General features: G+C 38.0%; 1 protein-coding gene across 1 annotated transcript in view; it reads right to left on the reverse strand.

The window, feature by feature from the left end:
• Positions 1 to 1,237: 1,237 nt before the first annotated feature.
• Positions 1,238 to 18,410, reverse strand: part of NOX3 (NADPH oxidase 3) — a 37,992-nt gene continuing 20,819 nt past the window's right edge. Inside the window, 6 exon segments of the mRNA XM_010023125.1 lie at positions 1,238 to 1,364; positions 3,577 to 3,701; positions 6,829 to 6,975; positions 14,159 to 14,252; positions 14,254 to 14,304; positions 17,858 to 18,111. Of these exon segments, the coding sequence (XP_010021427.1) occupies positions 1,238 to 1,364; positions 3,577 to 3,701; positions 6,829 to 6,975; positions 14,159 to 14,252; positions 14,254 to 14,304; positions 17,858 to 18,111 (798 nt within the window).

Here is an 18,410-nt window from a genome sequence, read left to right on the forward strand (position 1 = left end):
GACACTGAGTGTGGAGGAGTGGGGTTAGGGAAGCCAAAGCCCATTGGCAGTTGAATCTGAGCGATGAAGGGCTGTATGTATGCATGAATAGCAAAAGGAAGACTAGGAAAATGTTGGTCCACTTCTGAATGGGATGGGGGACCTGGTGCCAAGGGCCATGGTGAAGGTAAGGCTGACCTTCAGAGATCCCAGGCTTCTCAGACAAGTGGGAAAATCTGAAGCCATTCAGACTTAGTGAAGGAGGATAAGGCTAGGAAGCTTTTAAACAAGCCCATAGGAACTGATGGGGTGCACCCACAAGTGCTGAGGGAGCTGGCCATTCTTCATTATCTTTGAATGGTCATGGCAATGGGATGAGGTCCTGATAACTGGAAGAATGCAAATGTTGCTACTGTCTTCAAAGAATCAGCTCTGAGCAAGGGGTTTAGAGCAGATGATCTCTATGGGGCCTTCCCTCAGTCACTCTGTCATGTATCTGTGATTCCGTATCTTTTAAAGCCCATTCTTCAGTGAAGCATGTGACATTTAAGAGACACCTGGAACCTTTTTCCATAGTTTTGGTTGTCTGTCTCAGGACATACATTTGTTGAGTGCAAAAATTTCTGGAGTCTCCTTAAACATATTAACTCTCAGAACATACTGGCTTATGGCATGCACAGCCACCTGTGGAAATGGCAGGTTTAAATGGTGCATGGTTTGGTAGGGAAAAGGAATTTGTTAGACTATGTATATAAACAGTATTGCAAACAGCAAAAAGTGGTGTGGATATGGTGTGTGTGCAGTGGGAGGCTATAAGCAGTGCAAAATCAGAACAACAGGAAGGAAAAAGCTTTGAATGCCTGGGCATGATTTAAACAGCGGGAATGTGAGTATTGCCTGCAGTAGTAGTTTGATCATACACAACAGTGAGGAACAGTTCTAAATGTCCATTTTACTCATGCGTTTTGCTTCAAAAGTTAGTGGTTTGTGCTTGTTTTCACACAGATGTAGATGGATTCACGCATCATTAAGTAAGAAAGGAGAATCAGCCCTTCAGTTCTTTGAAGGAAAGGCTAAGGATGGGGTCCAAATCTTTCATGGGCTTAGGATGGCATTTTTCTACTGAAGTTAATGCACCTACTTCAATTTACAGTTCCTAATATCTGGCTTGAATTATGCAGATTAAGTAGAGAACAGGAGAAGGTGAGATAAAAATACGGAATTTTGTACTACCTATTGTATAGTTAAGAAGTACAGCCTAGAAGCTTTCTTTGTTATAGTGAAAATGAACTCCTCTTGGATCAACTGATGAATACGAGTTGCATGTCTTTCGAAGGATCTTAGAGAGATTCTTGGGTCCACAGAAGAATACTCCAATACTGTTGCTGTAATCGCAATAACAACAAAAAAATGAAAGTAGCAGAGTAAATGCATAAACTATACCTTTTGGCTGCCTCTGGCTTTGCATCTTTTGAAATGACTTTTTGAAAAATAAATTTGAAAAAATTTGTGTTACTATCACAAAGTATTACAGTAAAATTATTTTGATACATTAGTGTTTATTATGTCTTACTGCATTATTTATTTGGATTGCTATGTTAGAGGTCACAAACTAGTTTAAATGGTAGTTGTTTGGGTTTGATTTTCATAGCTTTTTTAATCAGAGAAGCAAACCTACTTGGGCTGAAAAATTTCAATGCTTTTCGTCCAGCTGAGTTAATTTTTCTTCTTTTTTTTTTTTTTAATAAAAATATACCCAAATTTCTCAGTTACTTCTGAGTTTTCTACTTTTTTTTTTTTCCCCCTTCTCATTTTAACATGTTTCTGCCTATGGGCAATTTTTAAATGTCTGATTTAATAACAAAATTTGTAAATATGTAGTTCTTGTAAGGACATGACCCGTGTAACAAACAATTGTGTTCATAAGCACACAAGTCTGTTACAGTGAGCTGGAAACCTGGTTACTTGCTTCGAAATGCCTTAGGGGGTTTGCTTCTAAGTACATAGCACATATTGCTTTAAAACATATATATGTACACACAGATACACATGCTGTGTTGCTGGGGAAAGCTCAATCTATGTATACGCAGTACAAGTGACAAGTGACAGCATGAGTTTCAAAAAGTTTGCTCCTGTGAAGAGGGGCTGTAGATATGATTTTTCCACCCAAGTCATAGTCCCCGTAAGTAGAACCCATGTTGCTGTGCTCCTCGATTGCACTAGTTTTAACCTGGAGTAGTATATTCCTGCTAATCCACTAAAAGATACTGTTGCAGCCAAGGGAAATTCCATGGACCTAGGTGCAGGCATCCGAAATCTAGTCAGCTCATAAAAGCTGATTGTTCCATCTCATAATAGAAACTCTTGAGTTTCTTTGTCTCTTGAACCTTCTGTAGCTCAGAACATGGAAAGGTCAGGAATTTTATTTTCTCATAAGGAATCCTTATGTCATGCAAGGTTTTCTTTAAAAGGTTCAACCACAAACAAGAGCATCTAGGTTCAGAACCAAATGCAGATTTTTTTCTGTCATTTTGGCACTGGCTTTCTAAGGAAGTACCACAAGATCCAGTCTACAAAGTTAATGCTCATCTCCCACTTTGAGCATCAGAAAAACATGTTTTTTATCAGTTGTACTTAACAAAAGCAACAAAAAGTAATATTTCAACTATAACTTTGAAAGCTCTGTTTAAGCTTTATGTTTATGCAGTAGAATCCCTATAAAAGCTCTTCCAAAAATCGTATTTTCTACTTTTGGCCTTTTTCTATTTTTAATCTTTCATATTTCTTGATTGTATTTATTCTGACCTCCATCAAGTGGTTTCTCTATTACTGTTACTTTTGCAATTTTATGGTATTCTTGTAGCTTACTGTATTCTCTTTGATCTCATCCCTTTCAGCTTTTTCTTGAGTCTTTTTCATCTTTAAAAAAAAAGTTTTCTTCTTTTTCTTTTTGTATCTCTGTCTCCCAAGTGCAAGCCTTTATTTTGTATTAGCAGGTAAATGTTTGGAAATCGTACAAAGTCAAAAAGATTCTGGAATTTTCTACCGTTGAACACAAAATATTTCAAATTCTTGCTTCAAAGGCTTCCAGGAACAAAGAAGCTTTTCTCAGACCAGTAATGAATCCACCAAGTTCAAATGAACTGTCTTTGCCAGCAGAGATGAACTAATAACAGAACAGCATAGTCTTGCAAGAGTAGCCAAATATGTTAGGGAACAAACATATCCTTGACATCATAAGAAAAAAAAAATCACAGTTTATCTCTTTAATAACCATCTTCAAGGGAAATTAATGCTACTTTGTCCTTTGTGCAGAACAGTAATTGGATTGTGTGTTTCAATTATATCTGGACAAAGGCCAGGATATTGAAATACTTCTAAATATTAGATTTTCTTGTCCAAAAATTAGATTTTATTGGCATTCTCTTTCCGAGATTTCTTCATTAAAAGCTTCATTAAGCATAAATCTTCTTTCCACACAGCAAAAAACGAAATTATTTTAAAAGGGTCATTTAGAAAGGTTTGCCCTCCCCTTCTCCCACTGTTTATGCTGAGAGAAGAGTTACCTAAACAAGCTTAGAAGCCAACCTGCCTTACCTAGGATGGTTTTCTGCTAGTTGCTTGAACTCATGGTCCCAGTTTGGCCTTCCATAGCAGGTCTTCTGTCTCAACCCAGTAATTACATCCATCTTGTCATCATAATGTAGGGCTATGTGAGTAGCCTAAAGGCAAATTTACAAGATAGTAATTTTAGAGTCAAAAACATATACTCCAAGTAACAGGAGAAAGCAGTAATGCTGCTTAGCTGTGAAAGATGGAAGTATTAATGAGAGAAAGGAAACTGTAATTATCAAATGGGAGGAGAGGCGAGGAGAAGCGAGGAGAGATGAGGAAAAGAGAGGAAAAGAGAGGAGAGGAAAGCAGAAGAGTTCACAAAGTTACTAGAATTGTGAAAAGCACTTCCATAAGTGCTGAAGACCTTGAAGGAGTTCAGTTTCTTAAGATGGAATGTTTGAGATGAGTTGGGATTAAACGCCTGTCTTTATTGGCTCAGGCCTAAGTGCCTCAATCACTTTCACAGGCAAGTCTTAGGTTCCCAAACCTCTTCTCAGCCTTTAAGTATCTCACTCTGCACTTCCTTCATTGCAGATCCTGAAGTAACAGTCACCATTTTAAGGCTGAGTTGGAATATATGAAACGGAGCAAAGTGTACTATAGTGGAGTTTGACAATTAGTATTATCAATAATGTGCACTTTAGGTAAGTCCAGAGCATTTTGCTGCTGATGGAAAAGATAGTGGATATACCAGCTCAGCAGGGATAAATCCCTGAATGTTTTGGCTCTTCTCCTTAGGCAGAGACAGGTGCAGAAAGTGGATCATCTCAGGTGAAGCACTGAACTAAGTTAACTGCACAGCTCCCAGTGCCAAGAAAACAAATCCTGATTTTCATGAGCATTTACTGTCTCTCATCCCCTATGCTTTACCATGCTATCTGAGTACTTCTCAGATGCATTTAAAAACAAAACCACCATCTCTCCTAATTGTACTGTGATTGTGTAGGAGTAATACACTTGTTTTCACTACAAACTATCATCGTTACTATCACTGTCAAGAAATTGCCACAGCAAGCTAAGTTAAAAAATGGGCTTTGCATTTAGTTCAGGCCCTAGCATGAACTAGGCATCATTGTAATCTCTTGCAGAAGTGGTTGCTGAAGTTTAGATCAGTTTCCTGGGAATATTGTATATTTCTTGTGCTAATGAGTCTTCCATGTTGCTTACTAACTCAGTTATTCTGGTCAAGCACAGTTGTCACAAAAGGTCATATTTCTGAGAGGTTCTTGTTAGTTCAGGCCACTGACTTGGAATAGTTTAAGAAAGAACTGGAAGTGCTTGGTGGGAGTGGGAAATGGGTAACTGCAGCATTTTTTAATTGTTTACAGTAAAAATGTGCCACTGAGCAGAAGGGCTATTTCTTTTCACATTAAGTGGAACTTCTCCAGAAATTTTGGTGTTGGCCCTTGCTACCACTCAGAGCATTAAAGTTGCCTAGAAATGTCAGGGGCAATGTAGGGAATGATAGGCTGAAACATGAGTTCTTGTCCGAGCAGAGGCAAACATGTGCTATAACTGTTTGCCCATCTGTTGCCAACATAGAATCTGCAAAGACCTTGAAGCATTGAACAAATATTATATGTCAGAAATAAACACCTGCCAGTAGTGGAGGGTGCACTAGAAGGTAAAAATTGCCCATCCTAACTGGGTTCTGCTTCACCTGATTACTGGTCAAGACTATGTGGTGAGAGGGAGAGAATGTTGGTTTTATCTGCTAAGGCACAAGTGAAGTAAAGCAAAGCATCATCCAAATATTACTAATGCTGAAGCTCAAATTTTGAGGAGTGATGAACTGGAATTTACTAAAGTTAAGTAAGACTTACAAGAAGATGGAGCTTTGTGGATGTCTGAAGAAGGTGAAGCTGTTACCCAGCACAGTTCCCTGGGGTTGGTCAGAGTAGGAGGAGTGGCCACTGAAACACATTCCTTTTCCTCCACAACCTTTTAGAGGTAGGGTGATGGGGGCCTTCAGGAGGCAGTACAGCTTCAGGGATCCTCCTACATCACCTAACCAGCAGCATGGGATAACGAGGCAGTGCTGACAGGAGACTGGAAAATGGGGTTTGAAGAGAAGGAGGCACTTCAGAAAAGTGCAGGGCACACAAGTGAAGAGTCAGTCATTTCAGCAAGAATAGTTGTCTCCCTACCTGATTTCTGGCCTGATGTTTGCCCAAGAGAGAAGAGGGATGATGACAGTTGAGATATGAGGGCAACTTTGAGTTTTGTTAGGTTCCTCAATAGTTTCTTTCAATGCCGGTTTTAGGTAATACCCTGTGATATTGCTAATGCACAGTGGTAGTTTCTACAACTGCCATATACTTCACAATGAGAGTAGATTTTTCTGAATACAGCTTTATGCACGTGCCTCATTACTTGACAGAAACCCTAAGGAAAGCAGAAACAATGTTGTTTTTTTTTTTTGTGTCAGCAGAGGCAGGAAGGAAAAAGCTCTACGAAATCTATTTTTTTAATCTATGCTAGACAGTCCTTCATTCAACAGAGGCAGCAGGAAATAAAACAGTAGAGAAAAGACTTTCCTGTGAGAGTTTTCCTGGAACTGATCACAGTGTGATCTGAGTGATCCATTTAAAGAAAAGAGAAAGTAACTCATTTGGGTCTAGGTAAAGACTAAAGAAGTTGAATAAAATCAACCCTATCTAAAGATTAAGTGCCTCGAGCTGGGATGATCCAATAAAATTATGAGATGACAAATTTAAAGTCAATCAAAGAAAATGTCTTTTCAAACAACATTAATTAGACCATAGAGCTTGTTGCCAAAATGTTCTGAGCACAGCAGGTTTCAAAAGTGCACTGGCTGTATATGTGAACAACCAAAATTATAGTCAATAATAAAGAGTAAACAAAACTAGCACTGTTTATACAACTCTCCATGTTTCAGTACAAAAATGCCAGAATCTATTTAAAGACCATTCCGAAGATGTGGACAAAGTGTCTTTTCACAAACTCCTGGAAGGCTCTCTGCACTTTTCTGTGAGACACCTGGTAATCAGTGCTCCCCAAGACAAGATATAGGACTGGAAAGACGGCTGGCTTGATTTCTCCATTCCTGTTTTCCTAAATGCAAGATGCAAACAGACAGCTTGGTGTCTTTATATTTACAATCCTTCAGTTCTCTGCTCCATCCATCATTTATTCAACTGTTCCTGTTCCATATGTTACCATACTGGAAAAGCAAGGTACATTAACTCAGACTCATAAGTGTTTCATTATTACCTGACTTTCATCCCAGCCAGTAAGAAATATATGATAGCTTAGAAAATCATTTTTCCCTTTTTCAGCCATTTTTGATTCCAAATGGAACAGCAGATCAGCAAACCACTCAAATGCTGATGGGTCTCTACAAATCCAGTAAAAATAAACCTGTCAGATAAAAGTAAATAGATTTAGCAAGAAGCAAACTTCCAATCAGAATTCTTAATGATTGGCTCAACTTATTAATCACTTAGTGTGCAACTCTTCACTATAAAATTTAAAAATAATTACACATAATTTTGATGATGTAGTTTCTATCTTTTAAAAATTTCATTTTCATCTTAAACATTGAGTTAATATATTAATGCACTAGTGAAGACACGCAGTGTACGTTTCCCATCTCCCCCTGACAACTCAACTTTGACTTACAATGCCTAATGCTGCATTTCTTGCAAATAACTTCATTATTCTTTGAAATTTTGGATTTATTTTTGGTTATGTTTAAAATGGAATTTCAGTTTCTCAAAACCTTATGCCATAGGTTAACAGTTGAAGTGGTGAAAAGAATTATGTTCTTCAAGTCAGATACCCTATATAAAACAGGGTATAGAATGTCCCTGCTTCTTTTTCAATGCATTTCTTCTTTAAACTTGAGCACATAATTTCTAGAGAAGCATAAAATTCTAACTTTAAAGTTGCCAGAGTGGTAAATTGAACCACTACCTTTCTATTGGTTGAAAACCTCCTCTCTATGAAAAATTTACAGTTTTTCTCATCCAGTTTTCTCAAGCTTCATCTTCCATATGCTGGATCTTGTTATAGTTGTCTATTGGTTTGGAGAGCCTGTTATTAAGGTTTTGTTCCCTGCGTAGGAATTAGAGACTGGCATCAAGTCATACTATAATCCTTTCAATGATAAACCAAACATTCCCGGGATCTGTCACAGAGAGACTAATTTTCCATCCTTAAAACATTCCTGTGGCTTGTTTCTCATTATTCCTCCTTGACTGAAATAAGTTAGAAACAAAGTAAAGAGTTTGTCTTTTTTTTTTTCTCTTTAAGAAGCTAATTCATTAGGATCTTGGCATAGGGTAATGCTTGCATAGGGAATAAAATATTTCAAATGAGATGGTTAGTCACTGTCCATATGATGATGAGAGTTTCTATTTCAGGAGTTCTTGATGTGGCATCTTCAGCCGGATTACTTGAGACTCCTCCAAACCCTTTTTCTGCTCATTTGTTATAGCCAGTTGGCCCAGGGACTGCTGTGACCACTCCAGCATGTGCATGATATAGTGTGATCTATTGCCCTTTACGTACAAAGCATCTTCTAACTAATTAACTATGTATAAATGACTGTCCTGTGTGACCACTCCTGCAGGAACAGATTTTGCTGACCATTTGCAAATGTCTTATCTGTGAACAAGTTCATCAGTTTTGCAGCAGAAACTGTGGAGTCTTGGGACTGGTGAGATTCCCTGCTCAGGATCTGAAACACACTGAGACATAGGCTGTCCCAGGCTGAGCAGGAGCTACCTCAGGGAGTCTTCAGACAGTCAAAATTTCCCACCTGGAAATCTCCTCCAGCAATGCTGTGCTGCAGAGGGGAGTGGGAGCACAGCCCATCCCCTGATTTCAGCTCCATCCTTTGACTCAGAGAGGTCCAGCTGGGCAGATGACTGGACTGGGACTTCCTTCATCACCCAGAAGATGAATGTCTGAAGTTCCCTGGGTGTCTGTCCAGGCACCACTGATGCCCGGCTGAACCACAATTACAAGGCAAATTTGACTGCCATTTTTAGAACTTGAATTCTGTAGCTCTCGCCACGCAATCAATCATTACTTTTTAATAGAGGGCACCAGACCTTGAATGGGCCTCTGTGAAAAATGTAATTTTGAGTGCAATTATTTTTATAGTGCCTCCAAAGAAATATTTCACAAACACAGAGGAAACCTGAAAATACACAATTTCAGATTAAAAAGGAATGGCACAGAGGACAATGTGTAAGCTTATAACAAAAGGGTAGTTGGAACTTTTTTTATTGGAACTGTGATTTTTATTTTGTTGCAAAATCCCTTAATTTCCTCCAACCCATCTCTCTTTGTGCTCACAAGCCCTTCTGTCTTTTATTATACCTCAATGTCAAAGGTAACCTGAAAGATCAGTCCCCAAGGCAATCACTGTGGGAGCTCTGATGTTTTGGAAATTGTAGCCCTTTTCTGTAGGATCAATGAGATAAAGATGCATATTAGAGTGTTCTGAAGTGAAAAATCAGAGAAGAAACCAGAGAGCTATAAAGAGATTTCCCGAAGATTTAATATACTAGCTTGTCAGACTTCTGGTAAGGTGGTGAGAGAAAAATGTGGTAACACCATGCTTCACCAGAGATTTGGTGACAGAGACTAACAGTAATTTGAGATGTTTCCTAGATCTGAGTGTACTGTAAGGGACCATCTGTGGTTTCTGTGAGAAATATAAATGAAGTATGATCCCAGGAAACAGAGATAAAGTATTCAGGGTTAAGTAGTGTATTTTTACAGCCCAGGAATAGGACTGTCTGCAGAACTTTAGTACCAACCATCTTGGCTGTTTGCTTTTTCCCTTCTGTTTCAGTGTTTTGCCTTAAATATGACCTTATTGCTTTACGGGGGTGTTGTTGCTGATTTACACTGGCGTAGGTAATGAGGAAAAAGCAAGCCCACTGACTTTATAGCATTTCATTTCTGTGACCAACAATAGCATTATTTTAAATTACAAAAACTAGATAAGATTTATAGCCTTAACCTTTATGTAGTTTTTTGTGTCTGAATCCTGAATTTCCTGCTTGTTCCACATCCTCAGCACCTCAAAAATCAGCCCACTAAGTGCTGTCAGTCTGTATCACACCACGGCTGTTGATTTGTAGTGAGAAATTTCTTCCCCCAGCCTTTACTTGATCATCTTATTTCTCAAGTCTTTTCAGCAGTTCATTTTATGGAAATGTATATTTAGTACATGTGTGTGGAGTGCTTCTAAATGAATAATGAATTGTGCATGGGGTAGCAACTGGGAGCATGTGGGCAGGACTGGGAGCCAAGCACATTCAAGGAAGGAGGAAGAAAAGCTAGCTGATGAGTTGAGATGATATGGTCTTCCCCTAAATAGGGGACTGGTTTCCAGCATATCAGGCTATGGAGCTTGAAGGAGTGCTTTTAGCTGGTTGCAAACCCAGCTGTTACAGTAACAGCCAGTCCAACTGAATCGGGTCAAGCCACCTCTCTCACAGTCCTCTCAATAAAAGATGTAGCTTTCTGAAGCTGCAGTAAGTCCTTAAACTCATCCCTGGCATGGGTCTACTGAAGCAGTACCCATTGCACTGCTTCTAATTTTCACGTTAGAGGTGGGGAGCATATGGTAACAAAGAAAGACTGTCACTGTAAGAAGCATTTTGGACCATGATTATAACCTTAGACAGAAAAGAGGTAGTAAAGAAGGATGGCCTATGGGCAAAAGGTTCCTGTTCCCCTTAGATCAAAGAGGACTTCTAGTATAATATGTTAAAATAAATGGTGTTTACAAAGAAGTCTTCCTTTCTTTACACTGACTGCCCATAGAATAGCATAACATATTACACACATAATTAAAATACAATAAATGCACAATAAAATTAATCCTTATTAAAACTGTAGAATAAGGCCAGCATCAGTGCATTTCTATAATTAAACAATTATTCTGAATCTTTTTTTTTTTGACTGCAATTATTTAGGACCCTTAAAATCTGTTTTAGATTTATTTTTCATTAGTCTCCATCCACCCTACCCCCACTGACTACATTCATCAGCTTGATGGCTTGCCCAAGTAAACTGTCTTAAATTTTCCAAGTGCTCTTTTTGCAAATTGAGTTAGATGCAGTATTGCTATTAATCAGATCTGTAATGCAGGGTTTTGAGTAGTTGCTTATTTCTTTAATACTCTGCTCCCTTACAATGCATGCATATTTATCATTCAGTTTCCCACATCCTGAGTGTCGTACAACAGATTAGAGCAAGAGCTCTGATACCTCCTTCCTGTAAGGTGAAAAAACGTACTTTGTAAATCAGCTTCCATCATGTGTAAAGTCATTAATAATTATCTGTTGATGACCATCCATCTGTTTCTCCCTGAAGACAGAGGTGGAGCAGCAGCTCTGGGCAAAGCCAGCTTTTCATCAAAGGGTTGTAAGAGGTGATGAAGCAGCGGATGCCCAGGAAGGCACCTTCATCCCTGACTCTTGTTGCTCCCTCTTAGATAGGACTAGTCCCTGCAAAACCCTCTTACACTTTGCACCTGGAAACCCTATGCTCCTGAGTATACCGCACCACCTGTGGGCTGTAGCATACCAAAAGCGGATCTGACATCTTCCTCAGCCTAATCAATTGATCGAGTGGGCTACTACCAGTAAGGTGCAACAGTGCCTGCAGCCTGGAGCACGCAGGAGAGGATGGGGGTTTAGGCAGCTACATGAGGCACTGACTTAGAGCTAGGGTGGCAGTTGTTCGTGTAAATGCAGGACAAGGCCTGAATTCATATCTCTAAATTTGAAGTAAGAGTCCTAAACTGTTCTCAAACGCAGCTCTGAAAGATGGTTGGTTGACAGCAAAAAGAGTCCAGGTTTTTAGGTCTTTGGGAGAAGGTGTTTTGTGGAGAAGGCTGTGAACTGGGGTAGAGCTTGAAGCGTAAGGTTACCTCAGGAAAGGACAGTTGGTTTCGAAGCAAATGGAAAAGGCTAGTTTTGTTTTCCTCACAGTCTGTAACTGAACTTAGTACCACAGCATGCTCTGATTGTCTAATGTTTGCATGAATTCAGGCACTAATAATACAAATTCATGCAAGAAAAAACTGCTAAGGGATATTAAACACAGAGCTGCAGCTCTTGCATCAAGACCTTACTGAACTGGAAGTTGCTCAAAGGCAAGAAAGTGTCTACTAAAGACTTACCACCGTATGATTTTCTGGTCTGTATACTTTTCCCTAGGTGATTCATGAAGAACCACTGTTGGAGACGGGATATTAGGCTAGATGGATCTTTGGTGATACTCAGTAGGACATTTCTTACATCCTTATATAGGGTAAAAGAGAAAGTGAGTGTTTGCTAATATTGGTGTCTGATGGATCAGTATGATTTCATCAATTTCAGCAGCAATTGATCTGAAAAATGAGACTACTAATGTGAAAGAAAGATCATTTTACTCACAACTAAAGCTGGTAGAAACTTTCCAGCCATGACTAGTAGTAGTGCCTTTCCTCACTGCAAAAAAATGACAGGGAAATTAAGACTCTAAGGCTATTTAATTGTGAAGAATCAATTAGATAAATGTGTATTCCTTCTGATTTGCTGGGTTTTTTAAATTATACAGCTGCAGACATTATGGAAGCTATGAGTATTTATATCTAAACCGTATGTGGGCAATGCTAAGAAATATTAGTTCAATAAGTGTAATGATAGCTGTACTCAAATCAAAACGAAGCTGTTAAAAAAAGAAAAACCTCTTATTTATTTCCTTAATAGACATTTCTATGGTACTCATCATGGCAGAAAGAGAGTGCTGAATACTTTGAGGGAGATTAAATTATTTGTAATTATACCACAAGTGGAAGCTTTCAACCAATGGAAAAAAAAATACGGAGCTACCCTGAGATTAATCGTTCTTACTAAGATGACTGCTAGATTTTTTAAGTAATGCTGTGAACTTCCCCAGGACTTTTCATTCGGGCTTTCAAAATATTTTACAAGCACCAATGAAGTTTAGCCTTATAACACCTGTGAATAATAAGCATCACTATGCCCACTGCACCAGTAAGGAAGCCAAGATACAGAGAAAGGACATGGAGAAATCATGATACTTTTGAATTTCACAAGAATTCAGAAAAACTGAATTCTATAGCAGAAAAAATGTGACAGAATACACCATGCATTTATTTTTGCAGGCACACTTACCCAAGATTCTCCCTAAGCTATGGATGAATACCCTGAAGTGTATTATACTCTCAATGCATAGTTAAATTCTGTTATTTTCCCCTTAAGTTAACAACAGCAATGACAATAAGAAAATTTTACTTGTATACATATAGAATATACATGATACACATATCTAACATGCATATAAGTATATTTAGCTCTCCTGGAAAAGATCATTCTGGTACAATTGTAGTGTTTGTAAATACACTTCTTTTCACATCTAGCACATATTTTCATTTTCATTTCCCTCCCTTCTCACTGCTTTTTCTGCCTCAAAGATCCCCCCTGGCAATTTGAACCTGTCCTCAACTCCTCAGTTTCTAAAATCCCAGATGCTTTTTCAGTGGCAGCTTGTCATTAAGATGCCAGTTTTAGCACTCTTTCATTTAAAAAGATCAGCCCATGGGTCCTGCAATCAGCTCCATATGTACTGACCCTCTCAGAGATCTGTCCACTCCAGTGCAATTTCAACATTTGTCCTGAAATATGAAATGAGGAACAGTTCCTGATTCAGCTTCTACATTGGAAAATGAGCTAAAAGAAGCTCTAAGGTCCACAAGCTACCACTTATCATGATGGGTAGGGAACAAAATCTTCAATGCTCCTTTTCTTTTCTGTTACTTTTTATCTCTCACCCTACTTTACCCATATTATCTCTTCTTTGTCTATCCTTCCCCAGTGCTGTCTCACGTATCCTTAGCAGATGTATAACAGGTAAGCAGATCGAAAGTATGTTAACTTAATTGGTGTCATCCATGCCTCACAGACCCAATATTTTTCTTCAACAGAGTAATTAAAAGTGGTTTGAAGCAGTAATATGCATCTTGATATATGTATCTCATCCAGAGCCTTTCTTCATTCCTTCTATGCTGGCTAATATCCTGACTTTGCAAGGTGTGAAAAGCAGATAATGGTCACTGAATGCAGCATTCTGGACGAGGTCACAGCCAAAGGGCCCTCATGAAACCTAGAGCTGGATAAGGAGCAAATGCTGCCTTTCACTTCTGTTTGAGGTGACCTTGCAGGATTTAATTTAAGGTAGGAAAGAGGTCAAATTTCTATTCAAGCTCTCCAACTATCTGTGTAGCTATGAAAGATGTTCCACGTTTATCTCCAGTTGCTATTGAAAATTGAATTTTTCAGCTTTTACTAAAAACACTGCAGCTAGGGCTACCTTCTTCCTCAGAGAATGAGAATGAATTTGGGAGACCCCACCCAATGACAGCTCCTGACACAGCTGGAAAATGAGTGACTGCTTCTGAAAGCAAGTTAAAGCACTCAAGTGAGTCTCTAGCTCTGAATAGCTTCTCTCATCTGGTGAAATAGGCTCGTTTGTGGAACTTTTTGATGGAGTGATAAACTTCCCTACGTACCTTCTGCAGCGCCAGTTCTGTGTTAGGGTTGCAGCATTTGTACCAAATGGATTTTAAAATAGAGGCAAATGGTGTGACTCCAATTCCTAAAAAAAAAGGGGAAGTCGTGTGTGTTTGCTAACCCATATGGCCCACCCCCAGCCAGTCTACAGCAACAAGACATTTAGTTTAAGGGTCAGCAACATGTGAAATGACAGAAAGGTTACCATTTGTCAGGCTACATGTTTTCAAAACTGAAATTCTGTTAAGATACAAGAGAAAAGACATGTCTATGCTGGCACACAAATTACACATAGAAACACATTTAATTTTCAGTAGGTGCCATTTAATAGTAAAGCAACTGTTTGTTCTGAAGTAAGAGAACAAGAGGACTCATGTGGATTTGGGGCCTGGCCATCTATTTAAGCATGCAATTGCAATTTTCTGGCTTTCTGAAATGTGATTAGTCATATAATTGCATGTCCAAATTTAGCTTTGGAATTTGCATATTTAATTACAAATTACTGAAAAGCATCCTGGTTTAGAGCTTTATTTTCTGTATGTATATATCAAAGTAAAGAAGCATAGATTACATTAATAATTTTGAAAAGTTCTTTATATGTGTTAAAGTAATAGAAAGCAAGAAAGAGGTTATCATATGCAAAGAAACTACTGTTTTCTCAGTTCTTTCTGAAAAAAACCCAATATTTTAGAAATACATTTTTTGCGATAAAACTGTATTTAATATCTGACAGAAAGGCAACATGTAAGTAGAAATGCTTGTTTATGTTACTACCTCCTATAATCAATGTTGCTGATGCTGAGGCACTCTTTTTGGTCAGAATTAGAAATGAAAAAGATTATTAAATAATCAGATTCATTCCACTAGCAACATGAATGTAAATACATGCAGCACTTTGGAGAGCATTGTCCAGCCTGTCTTTAAACAACGCAAGTGCTCTGGAAAGTGGTTTCTCTAACACCCAGTCCTTCGGAAAAATTATTTTCCTTCTTTCAGATTTTGTATTGTTTTGTGCACTTTATTGCATTAATCATCTTAAAAATTTATCTTAAATATATATGAAGAACGAAATTCTTTAACAGGAAAAGAAAGAGGGATAACCAAGCAATTGGTACACATAATATGGAGACACAATGTATCTGAAACCATATCGTTGCTTTCTTAATGTGTAGCGAAGTCCTAGGAAATATTTTTCCCTTCATTTGTACTAGTCACTTTTATTTCAAGATTCCAAATGCTCTGCAAGTGCTGTATCAAATGAAACAGCTACTCAGGGATAACTTCTGGAAATCTGGCCTCTGATATAAACAAAATAATACTTTTAAAAAATACATATTGTTATTCAGATTATTGCCCAGCCCTATACTTTATAAGCACTTTTAACACTGTAAAATATGATTAATTTAGGGTATATATGTGAAGTGCCTAAGAACTGCTTTTAGGTGAACTTTCTGTGATGTTGATGTGGGCTTGGAAGCAATTCTCATTATTATTAGTAGACTGAGAAAAAAAATTGATTAGGAAGGAATTTTAAGAGGTTCTTTAATCTGTCTCCCTGATACAAGACAGGATCAATTATTTCTGAATCATTCCTTACAGACATTTGTCTCATCAGTCCATTTTAACTCCTCAGGTGACAGAGATCTTGTTACTGGTTTGAACACATTGCTCAGCTCAAATACAATGGCTCAGAGAAGTAGGAAGGAGAAAGCAGAGAAAGATAAACTGAGCTATACAACCCATTCATTTGATCTAGAGAGGGTGGAGGAAGGTAGGAAGATAGGAAACAAAATGAAAACAAATGCTACATTTGCATTCGCCAAGGGAGGAGTAGAAAATAGGGCTATAGACTAGTTCTAACTATGGGCTGGATTGTCCATATTCTTTGTGTCCATCTACATAATTTTATTATAAAGAAGCTTTATACTTTTGGGGAAGGCAGGGGAAGTATTTAGTTTTGGAAAAGTAACAGTAATGGATTCTTGTTTTATTTTTGGAATTTAAACATTTGCTCGTCATCATGATTGTGCAGTACTCCTGACTGTAAGAGAAGCTAGATTTTTGGACAATGTGCTTAAACAGCAATTAAGTGAGCCAAAATCCCAAAGAGGCATAATATGGAACTTGATTATTTTCACAGCAATAGTTTTTTCTATGGTCTTATCTCTCAAACTGGCCATAAATCACAACTAACTCTCTTTGCTACCTATATACATGTGTGTACGTTTTATTTTAGTCTTCTTTTATTACTTACAATATAAAGATTTTATTTTTAGAACCTTACCTTATCATTCAGTTGCTACAGGTCTTCCATCCTCTGCTCAGTTTCTGCTGTTATTTTTTAATATAGTCACCAATTTGGTGTTTATCTTTAAACATTGAAACCTTTGAAAAAGACTTGATTTTTTTGCTTTATTGCTAGTTTAACTATTGAAATATTCTTTTTAATATATTGCAAGAAAGCAACCGAATGATGGCATTAGTCACCTTAACAAGATTAAAAAGAAGAGTCTTTATATTTGACACCACTCTTAATTTCAGCTCTGCATTGTGGTCAGCAATATTTGATAACAGTTTTTTCTTTCTTACTCTCTACACTGGCTGTCAATCACCTTGGACTATTTTTGCTCTAGTTCTGCTGAAATGGTATACTTCTCATTCCAGTTGCCTTTAACAAAGTTATGGCTTTCATTTATAATTTTTATTAACTGATACAATGCAAGGACTGAAACAGACTTTCTTCTCTGCCCCTACCTTCTAGAATGCCTCTGCAGATCAGTGGTATCTATAAGCTTTCTGGGGGAATGTTCTCTAACATCCAAGTCCCATTAAATTATATAAATCCAGTTAAACAAGTGCTCCAGTTAAACAAGAACTCCATCATGAAAAGCAATTTTCCAGGGGGAAAATAGGCCCTTTGGTCTCAGGCCCTACACATTCCACCAGAATTGAAATGATCCTGTGCCAGACCTTTCTTTGCTGAAAAATGCCACTATGACTGCAAGGAGCTACATGGTTTGAATCCATTATATATAGAGCCAGATGCTTAGCTGGTGTAGGTCAGGGTGGCTCCATTGACTTCAGAAGAGCCCTGCTGACTTGCAACAACAAAGCATCAACATTTTGCTTGGATTAAGTTGCCACAGATACAGAATTTGAACACCAGTAACCTTTATAAAGTGGAGCAGGATTTGGAAACTAGAGACAGAGCTAAGGGACATTGTTGGAAAGAAGTAAGGTTCAGACAGAAGTTTTTGGGGCCACAAAATGTCTAAGTAACTGAAAGGGAAAACCTGGAATTTTGGATGGCAGGAGATGGGTGCCATCAGAGCATAAACGTAGAGGCACAGAGCAGATAGCTTCCAGTGTTTTTCTAATTCAGCTCTTAATCTGTCAAGATGGATATTTTTAGGTGTGGATATAGATGTTAGAGATTTAAATGATAGAGACAGCAATATAGATATTGATACGGACTTTAAATCTTGGATTAGTCATCACATCTTCTTGTTAGCTGTGGCTTAAGTTCATGACTTTGTTTATTTGTGTTCTTTTTAGCAATAATGGCGTATTTTGGATCCAGAACTACGATCTAATACTTATCATAAAGAACACACACAAGATTAATTAAATTTAAAAGGCTAACATTTATTTTAAAATGTAGAATTAACATTTTAAAATGTGTCGTCTGTCATTCAAACCTTGGTAACATCCACAATTCCTTGAAAGCTTTTTCCTGTGCTCCAAAGGCCTGGAAGAGGGCTGCAGTCCAATCCCCAACAACCCGTATGTGAACACTGAAGAAGTCCTCCTCAGGAGCTGAGGTGAGGGTGAAAGGGTGCCACTCCAGCCATGAGACAGATGGGCACTGTAGAAAGATATATTGACCAGGTCCCATTTTAAAGCCACATTTCTTCATGTGAAGCTCAAGGACTCCAGAGGAATACATCACCACCTAAACAATAATAAATGGACCTGTTTTATTTTCCTTCAGAAGAGTAACTGTTTGTTTTCATTAGTTTACAGGTGACTGGAATCATTCCTACTTTAGTTCAACCATGAGTTGTGCAAATTGGTATGCACAGTAATTTTTAAATGTCTTGTAGATTATATCCTAAACTGCATGTTGCAATGCTGGTATTGCCCAGTAGCTAGAGAGCACATACACTCTGTATCGTGGGTCAGCTTGCTTTGTGAGTGTAAGAGGAGGAAGAAAGGCTGTAATAATTCAACAATTTGTGAACTTTCTGTTTT

This window comes from Nestor notabilis, unplaced genomic scaffold (genome assembly GCF_000696875.1).
Source record: "Nestor notabilis isolate BGI_N333 unplaced genomic scaffold, ASM69687v1 scaffold7151, whole genome shotgun sequence".
Taxonomy (NCBI): domain Eukaryota; kingdom Metazoa; phylum Chordata; class Aves; order Psittaciformes; family Psittacidae; genus Nestor; species Nestor notabilis.